The sequence below is a fragment of the Pyxicephalus adspersus genome, chromosome 6, assembly GCF_032062135.1.
Source record: "Pyxicephalus adspersus chromosome 6, UCB_Pads_2.0, whole genome shotgun sequence".
NCBI classification, from domain to species: domain Eukaryota; kingdom Metazoa; phylum Chordata; class Amphibia; order Anura; family Pyxicephalidae; genus Pyxicephalus; species Pyxicephalus adspersus.
This window is the reverse complement of record NC_092863.1, coordinates 354,290-367,765: the sequence shown is the minus strand read 5'-3', so window position 1 is coordinate 367,765 and position 13,476 is coordinate 354,290. Positions and strand designations below refer to the sequence as shown.

General features: G+C 42.0%; 1 protein-coding gene across 8 annotated transcripts; it reads right to left on the bottom strand.

Annotated features, from left to right (window-relative positions):
- Positions 1-13,476, bottom strand: ZNF207 (zinc finger protein 207). Of its 8 annotated transcripts, none has more exons than XR_011921226.1 (14): positions 13,321-13,476; positions 11,857-11,983; positions 11,648-11,786; positions 11,401-11,565; positions 11,052-11,127; positions 10,520-10,590; positions 10,288-10,442; positions 9,215-9,307; positions 8,487-8,729; positions 8,168-8,339; positions 7,617-8,058; positions 6,533-6,585; positions 2,767-2,811; positions 1-1,497 (listed from the first exon to the last, which is right to left on the bottom strand). XR_011921226.1 is itself a non-coding variant. In XM_072414052.1 (12 exons), exons 1-11 carry the CDS (start codon positions 13,359-13,361, stop codon positions 7,898-7,900), a joined length of 1,443 nt encoding a protein of 480 aa, XP_072270153.1. In that variant the 5' UTR covers positions 13,362-13,476; the 3' UTR covers positions 7,446-7,680; positions 7,878-7,897. The 8 variants fall into 8 exon arrangements, 4 of the variants coding, with proteins under 4 accessions (XP_072270153.1, XP_072270152.1, XP_072270154.1 ...); XR_011921227.1 differs by having other exon boundaries at positions 1-1,483; XR_011921228.1 differs by having other exon boundaries at positions 1-2,811; positions 7,617-7,680; positions 7,878-8,058.

The following is a 13,476-nucleotide window of genomic DNA, read 5'->3' as shown; positions in this document are numbered from 1 at the left end:
TTCAACAAATATTTCTTTATTGAAAAAAGTTCACAGAACATAAAATGATTGCACTCCATAGCAAGCCATGATCACACCAAGATACATTTGCACTGCTCACCTGATAATTTTTAAGTAATACCCCAAATACCAATCCCATGCTTGTGCTGCCTGCCAAGCTCATGTGCCTTCCAAGCCATCCATAAACACATCAGGAACAAGGAAATTTAAAGGCCAATGCTGAGCAATCCATCGACTGATCCATGAAGGGTTCATTCTGAGCAATTACAAGTGTACATTACAAAGAAACAGTCATAAATGTAGCCTATATTATACAGCTGGTGTGATTTTCTATAGGCCCAAAAAACAAATAAGATTACAGAATGGTTCTGACAATTGTCCATCTCATACTGAAGGTCATTTCAAGTAAAGCTAAATTCACACAGACACTTGCTTAAAGGTTAACAATGGCCCCATCAATAACGCCTCTAAACACCGATTTATTTGGGCCACAATGAACTATATGGCTGAGCCCAAAATGGCCAGTAATGTGAAAATTCAGTATAGTGTTGAGGGTTTAAGTGTGTGAACTAGGTTTACTTGGACTATAAAACCCCATTAGGGGTAATTGTTCATGAGCATTTCTATTCCACTTAGTTTGCATAGCAGCCCTGTAAGGGTTTGAACAGCCATTAACATGCAAATACTTTGCTATTCATATGCTTCTAACCTGCACTGCCTACAGTTCAAATGCTACTAAACATTTCATAGTGCAAAGACCTCAGATCTGCCATGAATACCACTTATCAAAAATAAATAGGATTTTGGTGACTTGTGATTGAAGCGCATTCCGAGATAAATGCCTGTGGACACTTACCTTACAATGGTAAACTTAATGTGGTGGTTTAGTCACTTCTCCAGCTTTCGTCATTCCTAGGCCAAACATTGTGCATCCACTGCACAACTTCCAGCAATCTACTGGAAGGTTTAATACGTAGTAGGACTGTTAAAGGGCAGACTGTGCTGTGTTCCATTCTAAAGCAGGCAATGCATTCTATGTGCATTGCCCATCATTTCTGGCAACTTCATAGCAACCACGGACAAGTAGGACACAATAGGATGACAGGGTGGCAACAGCGGGGCAGTTTTACATATGGAGAGCTTAATCATGAAATCATAATGCAACATTTACTTTAATCAAGCTTCTTCACTCTAGATGTTACCTGCTAAGGTTTTCTAGATCAGAGAACAAACAATGAACATCCATGCAGGAGCAATAATGTACATGGCAGAATAATTCTGAGTACTGCTGGGTGTGCTGCAAAGTGCACTGAACAGGTCAGAGCAAAAATGAATGTTAATAGCAGAAAAATGTATTTACCACAAATATAACTTTACAGTACTTACCCATCAATGTAACACCACTTACCTGTCAGGGTATTAATGCTTCCTACACAAACCACAAGATCCTGGTGAAGACAAGCTGACAGCAACACATGGGTCTCTAAAGAAGCCGCACTGTATTACAGTTAGATAACAGGCACAAGTTGTACAAAAATCCTGTACAGGTAGAGATCTCTAGTGATCCTTTCTCTAGGAACACCAAGGCTGTAGAGTAGTCAAAGCAACTAAACTAGTAATCTAATGGACTGATTGGTTGATATTGGCAATGACATGTACAATCATCCATGTTATCTGATCTGAGTCAAGGACAACCAATAAGATAATGGAGAGGAATAATCAGAACTAATACTGCAGATTATCTGCCCAACTAAACTAACAAAATAATTGAATGTGGTAGCAGGTGATACAGTAGGATGGGAAACCAAGATGGCCATCTCAGGTGCTCATATAAACTGCAATCTTGTTCAGGTTTCATTTGCCAGTCTGATAGAAAATTACAGTATTGTGGCCACTTTACAAATCAGAGGGGAACACCTCAAGTAGGAATAACTGGGAAACACAATATTGGGAGCTATTACAGTACCACTGTATCAGTGGGGAATAGGAATGGGGGTGTTAAAGTTTCAGCAGCAATGATGGGGTTCAGGGAGTAGTTACAGAGCCATTGCTCAAGTGGAAGAAGGGAAATGGGAATGATATAGGTAACACCATTGTTACAGTAAGGGAGGGGAGGAAGGTGCAGTAAGTTACTAGGCCATTCTTCTAAGTAATTTGCAGTTACAACAGATAATACTTATAATTTCATTTTTCTGGCAGAGGTAAATGAGGGTACATCACCAATATAGTGTCATAGACCTGAATGTGCACCACCTCAGCAATGTACTAGTAATGTGTGAATTATCAGCTATAATCCTGACTGGAAGGTCAATTATATACCCAAATACAGAATCACAAAGGCTGGGTATGAAATCAACCCATATCAACCAATCAAATCTCAGTACACTAGTTGCTCTAAAGAAAGCCCAGCATCCTGGTACCATATAAAAAAAATACTTGTTTTACTGGTTTAAATCTAATTAAACAGGCACACAGCACACAATCAGACATTAGAAGCACAAAGGACATGCACATGTTAGCATAGCAGTGTCTACACTGACAGTTTATCCTAATACACATGGAGTGCCAGTCCTAGGTACACAATATACAAACACATCTGTATAGACATCACCTACACAGTGTTGGCAGCCTCAAGAGTTTCATTCCCAAGGCTTCCGTCACTGTGCTTGTGATTGTATTTATCCCGTCACATGAGGCCCTCTTCCTACATGGTACAGAGTGTAAGTTAGAAAGAAATACAAACGGTACTTACAGATGAAAACTAACCTGTACTGGCAGTGCTGAGCTCAAATCTTCTCTACCAGTAACGGGCTGAATTAACAGAAACAAAGCGTTAACTGAGGAGTTGTGTACATCGGTACTGCACCCATAATCGTCACACAATTGTCACACCGGACTCATCACAACCACCATATAACACGAACCTTACCAGCTACATTCTGTACAGTTACCGTTAGATGTGTGTGTGATCATATTACTTTTTCCCTATTGATCTGTTCAATATACCATAGGAAGCTTTGGCTCTTAGTGAAATGTTGATTCTACCTGTAATTCAGAGCTTGCTGTCCTCTCCACAAGCAAACTGTACATTAGCATATACTAGTTTTCAAAAGATGAATTTCCTTTAAAATTGGAGCAAGGCAGTTTACCTTGGGAAATCAATATGTATCTAACAAAGGGTTGTGCTCAGACATTTAGCCAAGACAATGGTCCTTAATCCTTGTATTTGTAGCTCACATTGCAAAAAGTGCACCCCGTCAAATTGCAGAGCAATGTTAACCTATCAGCACTGATGGATCACAACACATACATACAAAGATACCATCTATGAAAAGTCATTTGATAATTGGTGTTTCCGAATGACAGGGGAGTGCAGCTCCAGGGCAAACTTATGGAGGAGAAACAAAAGTCATCCCCTAACGACGCACTAGCTTAGCACAGTAAACATAATAGAATAACCTATATTCTTGACTAGAGCCATCCATTTGTGCACCAGTCTCCCTATCTAGCCGAGATGCAAAAAGCAAAGTTATATACAGTTTTGCAAAGCTAACAGCCAAAGAAAAAACTTCTTTACATGCTGTAATCCTAAAGTTTGTATGGTCAGGCATTCCATTATTGCAGAAAGACAGGCAACATACCTTACTGCAGTATTGTGTCCTGAGCAAACAGCATCAGCTTTGCTTGCCAGGGAAACTCGGCAATCCTGGCTTCTCTTGCATGTGCTGTGATGAATGAAGTCGCACATATCTGTGCAGGAGTTACGTCATTCAGGCACAGCTGATCAATAAAAGGAAGATGGCAAAGCCCTGACACTGGAACCACGAAGTCAGCCGGGTTTAGTTCCTTTAAACCTTTTGAGGGAACATGGGATTCTGATACTATTAGTTTATGCTGCAGTGGAATGTTTCGTATTTAAAAAGAGGCCCTTCCTTAAAGCACAGGCTTGGGTGATTGTCATTAGGAGCCCCCAAAAAAGTTAGAGGCAGGTTTAAAGCCTTGTTCCCACTTCATGTAATAGAGAAAACAAATGTTCAAGACAGGGTCTCCAGTTCAGAAACTTAATAAGTGCAAGGAGAACCTCTCCCTGATGGGCACAAACCTAGGATGCTGAAGGGTAAAAACTACTAGAAGTGGATTCCACAAAATGGGTGGACCAACTAGAAGAACCAAGTTTACCCCCTCAAAAATCCTAAAATGAAGGAAATAAGATGAAAAAATGCAGACTCGTGTACCGAAGTGTGCTATGGACAAAGTTCTAAAAAGCACAACTGTGGGAAGCAGCAAACCACGAGTACCACAGCTGCCTAGGCAAACCTGGGGAGGCACATTGAGGAAAAAGCCTAATAAGCCCCCAAAATGTCAATTGATTAAACTTCTTAACTCCTATACTGAAACTAGTTTGTTGAATTTGGGTTCTGGAGGTCAGCATTCAACATTTCCCACCTGTGATAGGTCCTGAACACCCTGGGCAGAAATCACGATTCTCTAAATGAATGACTGAGAGCCCATCTGCCAAATGCTCATGCCTAAAATGTGTTCAGCCAACGTTCTACTCAGGAAAAAAATAGCCGAAAGTCTTCTGCCACCGCTTTTTTTTTTTTTTTACAACAAACCTAACTGCATCCAAAGAAAATGCCCTGGGATTCTTCTAAATGGTCTTGTGATGGACAACTAAATTCCAGGATGTTGATATACAACTCCCAAAACCTGCAGATTACATTCTTCATATTGTTATTATAGGAAACTGGAAGAAGGTTCTTGCAAATATCAGATTGTTTAAATAGGTCAGAACATACTATATTGTGCTTCAGGCACCTAGCTCAAAAGTAAGTGAAGCCACTTGCATTCACAAACACTATTGGAGTTAAATTGACCAAAAGTCAAGAAAATGAACTAACTTATAACAATGAAGGCCCCCAGTGCCATCATTGATGCCAACCGCTTTAGACCTGGAAGACAGCCTGCAGCCAATCTACTTAGCAGTTGCAGAAGTGCCTAAGTGGGGCCCAGTGATTGCAGGTATTCCAGGGACCCAGGAAGTCTTAAAGAAAAACTATAGACATGCTGGTAGTGCAGTAGGGAAAGGCTAGCTCATCCAGCACCAAGTAATGCTTGCCGAGTTGTTTGTTCCCTAAATGCTCAAAAACTGACAGCATAGCCCACTTGTATCAGAATCCCATGTACCGCCTTTGACCAATCCTTACCCATCTAGATGCTCTTCATGGTCCCCAACCTCCTTGGTCCACCACTGGTGATCCTCTTCAAGCAATGACTAGTCATTCAGCACATTTCCTTTGAGCCCAGACTGCTTACACTCCCCTCCTTGCATGCATGCTATGGTGAAAGCTGGGCTAACACTACACAGGACACCTGCAAATACCTAGAAATGTCTACCTAGGAATGTCAATATGGACCAGATTTCTGGTAAAGCAAAGGGTACCAAAAGCTGCTGGGTGAAGCCTTGTTTCCTTGAAGCAGAGTATGTTAAAGGTTTCAAAGTTATGAGATTCTTGTACACATTGCACACAAACAGTAGCTAGTGTGCACACACTGAGGATGAATACACAATATATTGGCCTGGAAGGATTCCCACATGTCACAATAAAAAACTCCAGACTTGCTGAAGACCAGCAGATAATGGATTCTTATGGAGGCCTAAGAGGAGGTGATAGGTGAAGTATGAACATATTACAGTTTTGAAACTAAGAAAGTGATCACCAAAATCCCAGTCAGAAAACTTTATTGAATGAGCAAATGTGTCACATAAGCAAGCTTCACCAAGAAATGACTTACATATTGATAGTACCCCAATGGGGCTAAGGAGTCCTTAATACTTCATTGTGTAATATTGAGGAGATCATGAAATTGGTCACAACACAGAACTCATTCTTAGAGCCAGTACTGACAGTTGTGAAAACCTTTGCAGGATAGGTTTACTGGGGTCTGAACTGCCAACATCCAACTCCATTTATATATTGCTTCAAAATAACTCCAGCAAAACCTTTAAAATGTTTGCTTCCAAACCATTCATAGTTTATATATACACAGCACACTGCACAGCCAGATGACAATTCCGGGTTCAACCCAGACACTGGCAATACTGGCAGTCTGTTGGATAGGTGATCATACACTGGAAAATGAAGTGATATTTCTGGCAGTGAAGTATGAGAACAGCTGATAATATATAAAAACCTTTGACATGGAAAACCATTATAAAGGTATTAAACTATTTAGCTGTTAGTCTGGAGTTCCTCGTTGGTGAACATACAAAGTGCAGTAGCTCATAACTTTTACAGTATTACACATTGGCACAATGAGCTACTGAACTTTCCTCACAAGACTGCTATGGCAGTGACGAGGGCTCTTCGCAGCAATGAAATCTAATAACACTAGACAACATCAGATCATTAGCTGTATCCCTATATAAGACAATATTAGGAGCCTTCACCAAACTTGCTGCAAGTTTGGGGACATATATATCCAACAGCTAAAGCTGTGAAGGCCCCCAGATAAAATAAATGCCACTTGCCTCAGACTGAAAAGGGCAACACTGACTCAGCCTCAGCCTGTGCTAGGGCAGTGCTATAGGGAGAAGAAAAAGGCCAATTTTAGAAAATTGTTCAGAGCTGTGAAAAACATGCATAGTGTACAGATCCATGGATTACTAATCAGTTTACTCAATGGAACCAGTACCCCCCCCCCCACATACAAATTACTGTCATTACCCCAATCACCACAAAGTAGGCAGACCTGTACAGGTGCCACCAGGAAATTGGGGCCCTAGAACTAGAAGGTAAGAAGTCTAAACACTGGATACAGGGGCATGTGACTGGCTACTGTACAGGTCTATGAGAAAATCTCTATACAAGTCATGCAGCTGGCTTACTAGGGGAGATTTACCAACTTATGTAAGCCTCATAAGGGCATCTTAGCTGAAAGCTGCAGCTTAATGAACACTGAAAGGCTGCTGTATGATTTAGCAGAAACATGCTACATGTGCTTTACTGGAAGATCTGCAGATTAGGACATGCACATGCTTTATAACATTAGTATAAGATCATTTCTGCTGTCTTATAAAATTCAACTGTGACGTAAACTGCTATTGGTAATTAGAAAATGTTACACATATCAGACAGGGAACATATATTTTGCCATCGCAATCCATTAACATTGCTCTGCGGTATGTAAGATGCTCCGAGTGACAAAATATACAATCTAGTGTACCTAAATATACACAAGATCTAAAATACAAGGGGGTTTTAAAGTTCCTATGTATCCCCCCTCCTCAGTAAGTGCATGCAGGTGTCTGTTAAGCGTTTCTAAGATTCTCCCGATTGATAGATCTCCCCTATTTAGTAAGTCACAGCATGTGTCATGTGTGCTGAGTGACATGCATCTGTACCAACCTCAGAGCTGCTCCACAGCTGACAATTAACAGAAAGTCAAAGTGTTCTTCCATTTTATTACATAGTTAACAATACACGGAGGTCAGTCAAGGACATCAAGATACAACAGTTATGGCCCTCACCAACAACGGTTGGGGACCAGAAGTCCAACAGCCCAGAAGAGCTGTGAAGGCCTCAAAAAGAGCAAAGTAATGTTACAGAACTTGCCTTTTGCCTGGTATATGGCGCCTTCACAATTGAACCATATTTACTACACGCCACTTCTAATAACCTAGATGGAAAAGAAGCCATACAGTATAAATTGCAAGATCATGAAAATGTCGGCTCTTATGTCCCTAAACCACCTCCCCGGAAATAAAAAAAATTCCCACCCCTAAAGTAAAAATGTCCAACAGTTCCTGGTATGCGAGAGATGGAGCGCGGCTATATACACAGCACAAGGTGAGAAGAAAGCTTTAATCTCCAAACCTATTAACAGTGCAGCACGGTCAGTAGCGGCCACCTTGAGACATTACAGGAGGTCGCATTCCCATCAGAGGCCGAGGAGGACCCCCCTGATAAGGTGGAACCATGGGAGGTGCTTGTCCAAAGGGTGGCATTGCTCCTGGGTGGAATCCAGACATATTCTGATGTGGGGCACCAAACTGACCTAAGGAAAGACAGCAATTGGATACAATTACACACAACAGGCACTCAACCACAGATTAAGTCAGGTTAGTCATTAATTCTATGTACGTCTAGCTTAAGACAGCACTTACCATGAGGTGGTAAAGGGTGCCTCATGCCGGGCTGCTGCGGTGGAATTCCTGGCTGTGGTGCCATGAGAGCTCCTAGAGGTCCGACACCTGAACCTCCCATGCTACCAATAGGAGCCTGGCCCGGTCGTGGAAGATTACGCTGGTATTTCAGATGCTGGGCACGTTTCTCTTCCTGAAAAGAGTAAAAAGTAGAATGCAATAAGACTCACAGGATGCAGACACAAAAAAGTTCTGATTGAGTATAAGGCCATTTTAAAAGATTACAGTAACACTAGTACTGTCATGGCAAAAAGAAGAGACCGGAAGAGCCCACACTTACCAGTGAGATATCCTCATCGGGATGGATCAACTTACTAGTAGCACTAGTAGTAGTCAGGGTAGCAGGCTTACTTGTTATGGAAGTAGATGGTTTAGCAGCAGTGCTATTGGTGGTGCTAGTGGTTGACATGGTGGACTGAGTATAAGCGGGAAATGTTGGTTTAGGAGGTTCTGTCGTCGTAGCTGCAACACTGTTCAAGGGTTTGAAGTCTGTTCCCACTGGGCCTGACACTGCTGAATGCGCCTGGAAAGGAAGAAAATGTTACTAATAGGAAAAATGAGAAAACAGACTAGAATTAAGCAAAAAGCAAAGCAAGACCACACACAGCAGTTAATGCACTAAGGATCCAATAAACAGCACCAAATCCCCCAGTCACAGAAGGGATGGCAATGTTTAAATTAAAGCATGCACAGATCCCCTAAATCAAAGGTACAAGACACTTGTACCCATAAGGGAAGGGGTCATATTAAAGGCTATTATGCCCATAAAATTCCAGCCTTAATTTAATCAAGGTTCACTGTGGATGTTCAGTTGTCTGTCATCCCTTCAGCAGGATGAAGGCTTTGGGTGGTAAGATCTACTGATACCCATGCAATAAGCCACTATCTGTCCAGTCCATACTTTGCCCATAGCATGCATTAACCCTTTAGACTTTTTACTGTACAATAGGACAAGTGTAAAGGGTTAATTTGTGAAGCAAACATTAAATACTGCAATATCCTGCATACTTGTGCAGCACTGGGAAAGAGGGCTTTAGCAGGTGCAGAAAGGGTCTCCGAATTGGAGGACGATGTAGTTGAGCTTGTGACGGGTGATCCCATCTGCAGCACAAAAAAAGGAAGCAGTGAAGAGACCACAACTCACAGAAATCCAGCACACAAGAGACATCTGCTCACTGGAAGTACACTTCATACAGACGCATTTTACCATCTAGAAAAGATGCCTGCTCACATTTGACCCTTTAGGTTTATAATCCTCACATACCAAAGCTCACTAAACCCAATAAAACTGCACTTCTACCAAGAGATAAGACAGGTCATGGCTTCACATATAAAAATACAACAGGGCATTATTCCATTGGTAGGATTACAGAATAATAAGTCTGCACTCACACTTTACCCATACAACTACAGGATACAAGAGCTGTGCTACCATTTATTCCATCCATACTTTGCAGGAATACTAAACAGGCAAGCTATGTCTGCACTATGGCCAAAACATCAAAATACAAAGTGGCAAGTCAATACTGCTCGCCAACCAGAAAACACCTCAAAACCCTTGAATATGTAATACCTACAACTATGACCTGCCAATAAATATGTACTGCAGAACTTAAATACATCTGCACTATGAAATCCCAGAAATAACCAGTGATGTCCAATGGAGCTTTTTGTAATTGGGTAGCAGCATTGCTCACTTTATGTAGACTGCTATATCAGTGGGATGAAAATGGTGCAGGAGGATGAGGACAACAATCTACAGATAACCCTGCCTGTAATGTGTACATATCTTTCTGGATTGCCAGCACTTCCTAATCCCAAATCTGAACTGTTGTGTTGTGCAGAAGAAAGGAACACAAGATGGAGGATGTGGCCAAGGAAAAGTGCAAAGTACATTTTGGCTAACATTGAGGCTTGTTTAACCTGTCATACAGAAGTCTTAGGCTGTTCACACAAGTGAAACTCATCCAGAAAATCGAACCCGGATTACAATACATATCTAATATTCAGTAAGTTTAATATATGTAAAACAAAGCTGTGGAACAGCTTGGAGAATAATAAACTCTTCAGAAGGTACTTACCTGTCCAGCACTGGGAAAGAGTGGCTTAGGCATAGACTGCACAGCAGGGGAAGATGTACTGGGTGTATGAAGTCCGCTTACACCTGGAGCAGAGACTTGCTGCGTTGGTGTTGTGGCTGGCATACCGGGCCGAGGTCCTACTGGTGGAGGGACACCTAAAATTAAGTATTATAGAACTGAGCAAATCTGACACCTTCAAACTAGAACCAGTCCACAACAAAAGATGACATACCTGGAGGTAAGCCGGCCATCATAGGGGGAATTCCTGGGGCATGGTGCATCATGCTGCCCATTGGCAACATCCTAAGGAAAAAATCCAAAAGCAGGAATGAGCTATGCCATGTGAGCATTTTTTGAGCTAACTATACTTATTTTGCAAATAGTTTCAAAACTGATGAAGTATACAAAAACCTATACCAAAACTTAACCCAATATGATTAGCATAATTAGCCCATAAGATTCTGAGAGGTAAAAGACACTGGCGTGTAGGGTATAAGGACAGACTGCCATCCAGGTAAATGCTGGTCTGTGCCATATTGTGTCAGAGCTGCAACTCAATACCAAGCCAATAAATATGATGACTATTCAAGTGAATACCCTACACCATTGGACACATTGGCTGGACGTTTTATTGGATAAAGACATGCAAATCAAGCAGCTAATGGAGCAAATTGAAAGGGCCACTTTGTCAACATGCATATGCAAAGAAAATATTGTTGATCTTTTATCTGCCCTAACACTGACAATTCTAAAAACATACTAACCCATGAGGCATCCCTGGCATGACTGGGGGAATTCCAGGCATAATTGGTGGCACAGCAGGCATCAGTGGTGGGATTCCTGTAGACAAAAAAGGATTGATGTGAAATTTCAGGTGGCAGGCTATCAATATAGATAACTGTTAAAGCATTCCTTGTATACAAGCTTCAGAATACTGTTTGCCACTTGGGCACAATTAACAACTGACAAACACCACACATAACAGAAATGGGAACATTTAAACACATGGTGTCCAACATTAAAAAAAAAATTGTGACGCCCATCACAGTACAGGGAATGCTGCAATCACAATCAATGTGGATATCCCTATCCAACACACATGAACCAAGTTACCTGGGGGCATGCCAGGAGCACCTGTCAAGCCATGGAGCCCTGGCTGAGCCATGGCTTGCATATAGCCTTGCTGGGGCTGCATCTGTGGAGGAAAAGAGGATGAAGGGCCAGAGTCATCATCGTCATCATAATCTGAGTCGTCTTGTCTCTTTTTCTGTCCATCCACTGTAAATACACAATTAGAATATGACAACATCCAGATATCAGCATAGGGCAAGGGTGGTACTAGTAATGTCGCCATCCATACCTTGTGTCTTTTGTTCCAGCATGCGTCTCCTTTCCTCCATATCCTTCTCAGGAATGCCCTCCATGCCATAAATTTCAAGTTCAATGTCTGTGCGCCCTGGGATGGCATTAGGTACGGCATCTATAGTCTCTTTATGAACCTGCAGAAACAGAGAATTAGGCAACCTCCCAGGATATTCCAGACTAAGAAGACAACATCTGATAACTAACCTGCATGCAGTGGATAGCCAGGCCAGGCCCAGTGTACAACTTCTTGTGACAAATGTGACACTTGAAATGTTTGGCCTTCTGGTGTTGAATGAGGATCTTCTCATCGTCAAAGTCCCTGTTACAGTACCTGGGAATCAGTTAAGGAATCTCCATGGCAAAGTTTTATTCTAGCTGGACACGGATACAAGAATACCTTGCTGCATATTACACACATAGGATGCACGCACATACGTGTTGTACAAAACTATACACACACGATAAAGTCTGCATGTGTATTTATACCACACTACCAATGTAAGTGTAATGTAATTCTAAGTACCGTGACTTGTATAGATGTATAGACTTGTAACTACTACTACAATTCACACCCAGGCAGGTACTGGACAAGAACAACCACCAAAAACCTTTTACCTTCATAATAAACTGCAAGCAGACCGATCATTTATTGCTGAAGGGACGGGTATTCTGCCATCTGAAATATTTACCATGTACCAGATTTCTGGAGCCGGGTACTCAGACATCATATCTGCCCCAGCCAGAGTGACATTCACTCATCACACCACCTGCAAGACATGATCGGATACCCCAGACATCCGCAGCTCCGTGTTTTCTAGAAGATTACCAATAGGTGGGTGTTATTACAGAGCATTGCCTGTCCCTTCTGTAATAAGGCTGGAATCAGATTTACATGCTGCTTTGGATCCAAGGTATGCCACAGGGAGATTTGAAATGAAGACTCAATCAGTGAATTGTACATAGGAGCAAGCATTGCATGTTTAGTATAGTTTACAGGTTATTGTTATAGGACGCTTCCAGAGAAGGAACTACAAAACTTACAGAAGTCAGAAAAAAACTTTGTATAAATATGCAGAATGTAGAAAGGGGTACAATACCTCAAACCTTCCAGGGGGATTGCTGCTTAGGGGAAACCCTCCAAAAAACACAAATCAGACTCCTACACCGATCTCAATATGAAGAAACCGGTCACAAGGAATATTGCTGGGAGCAGACCACCTCTGTCTGCAGACATGATGAGGGGTCAATACACAGCCCACATCTACCCCGATCCACAGACATATGACGTACATGACGAGGGGACAACAACCACCCACCCATCACCCACATCCATAGACAATGATCTACAGCCACCCCTCTAGCAGGATATACATCCCAATATTTCAATAAATGCCACTCCTATTACCATACAACCCAATATATTACATCCCCTTCTATTACCATACCCCCCCCTATTACCATACACCCCATATATTACATTGTGACACAGGAATGGCTCCTATGAGGCCCATGTTACAGCCGATCACACACATTATCTCTCATCACCTCAGACATTCTCTATCACACAACAAGGCCTCGCCGCACACGTCTCACCGCCATGTTGTATGAGGTCATATGAAGGAGCAGGCCAAAGCAGCAAACCCCACCGCAATACACAGACAAGGATACCAGCACCAAGGCTTCAGTTGCTTCTTCTTCTTTCTGCCCATGACGCCTTTCCGTTCCGATGTACAACCCGATTTACCAACTGCAAACCACTTCGATACACAAACAAAACAAGATGGCGCTCGCCGCGCTTCGTCGTCTCCTAATAATACCTTCCTT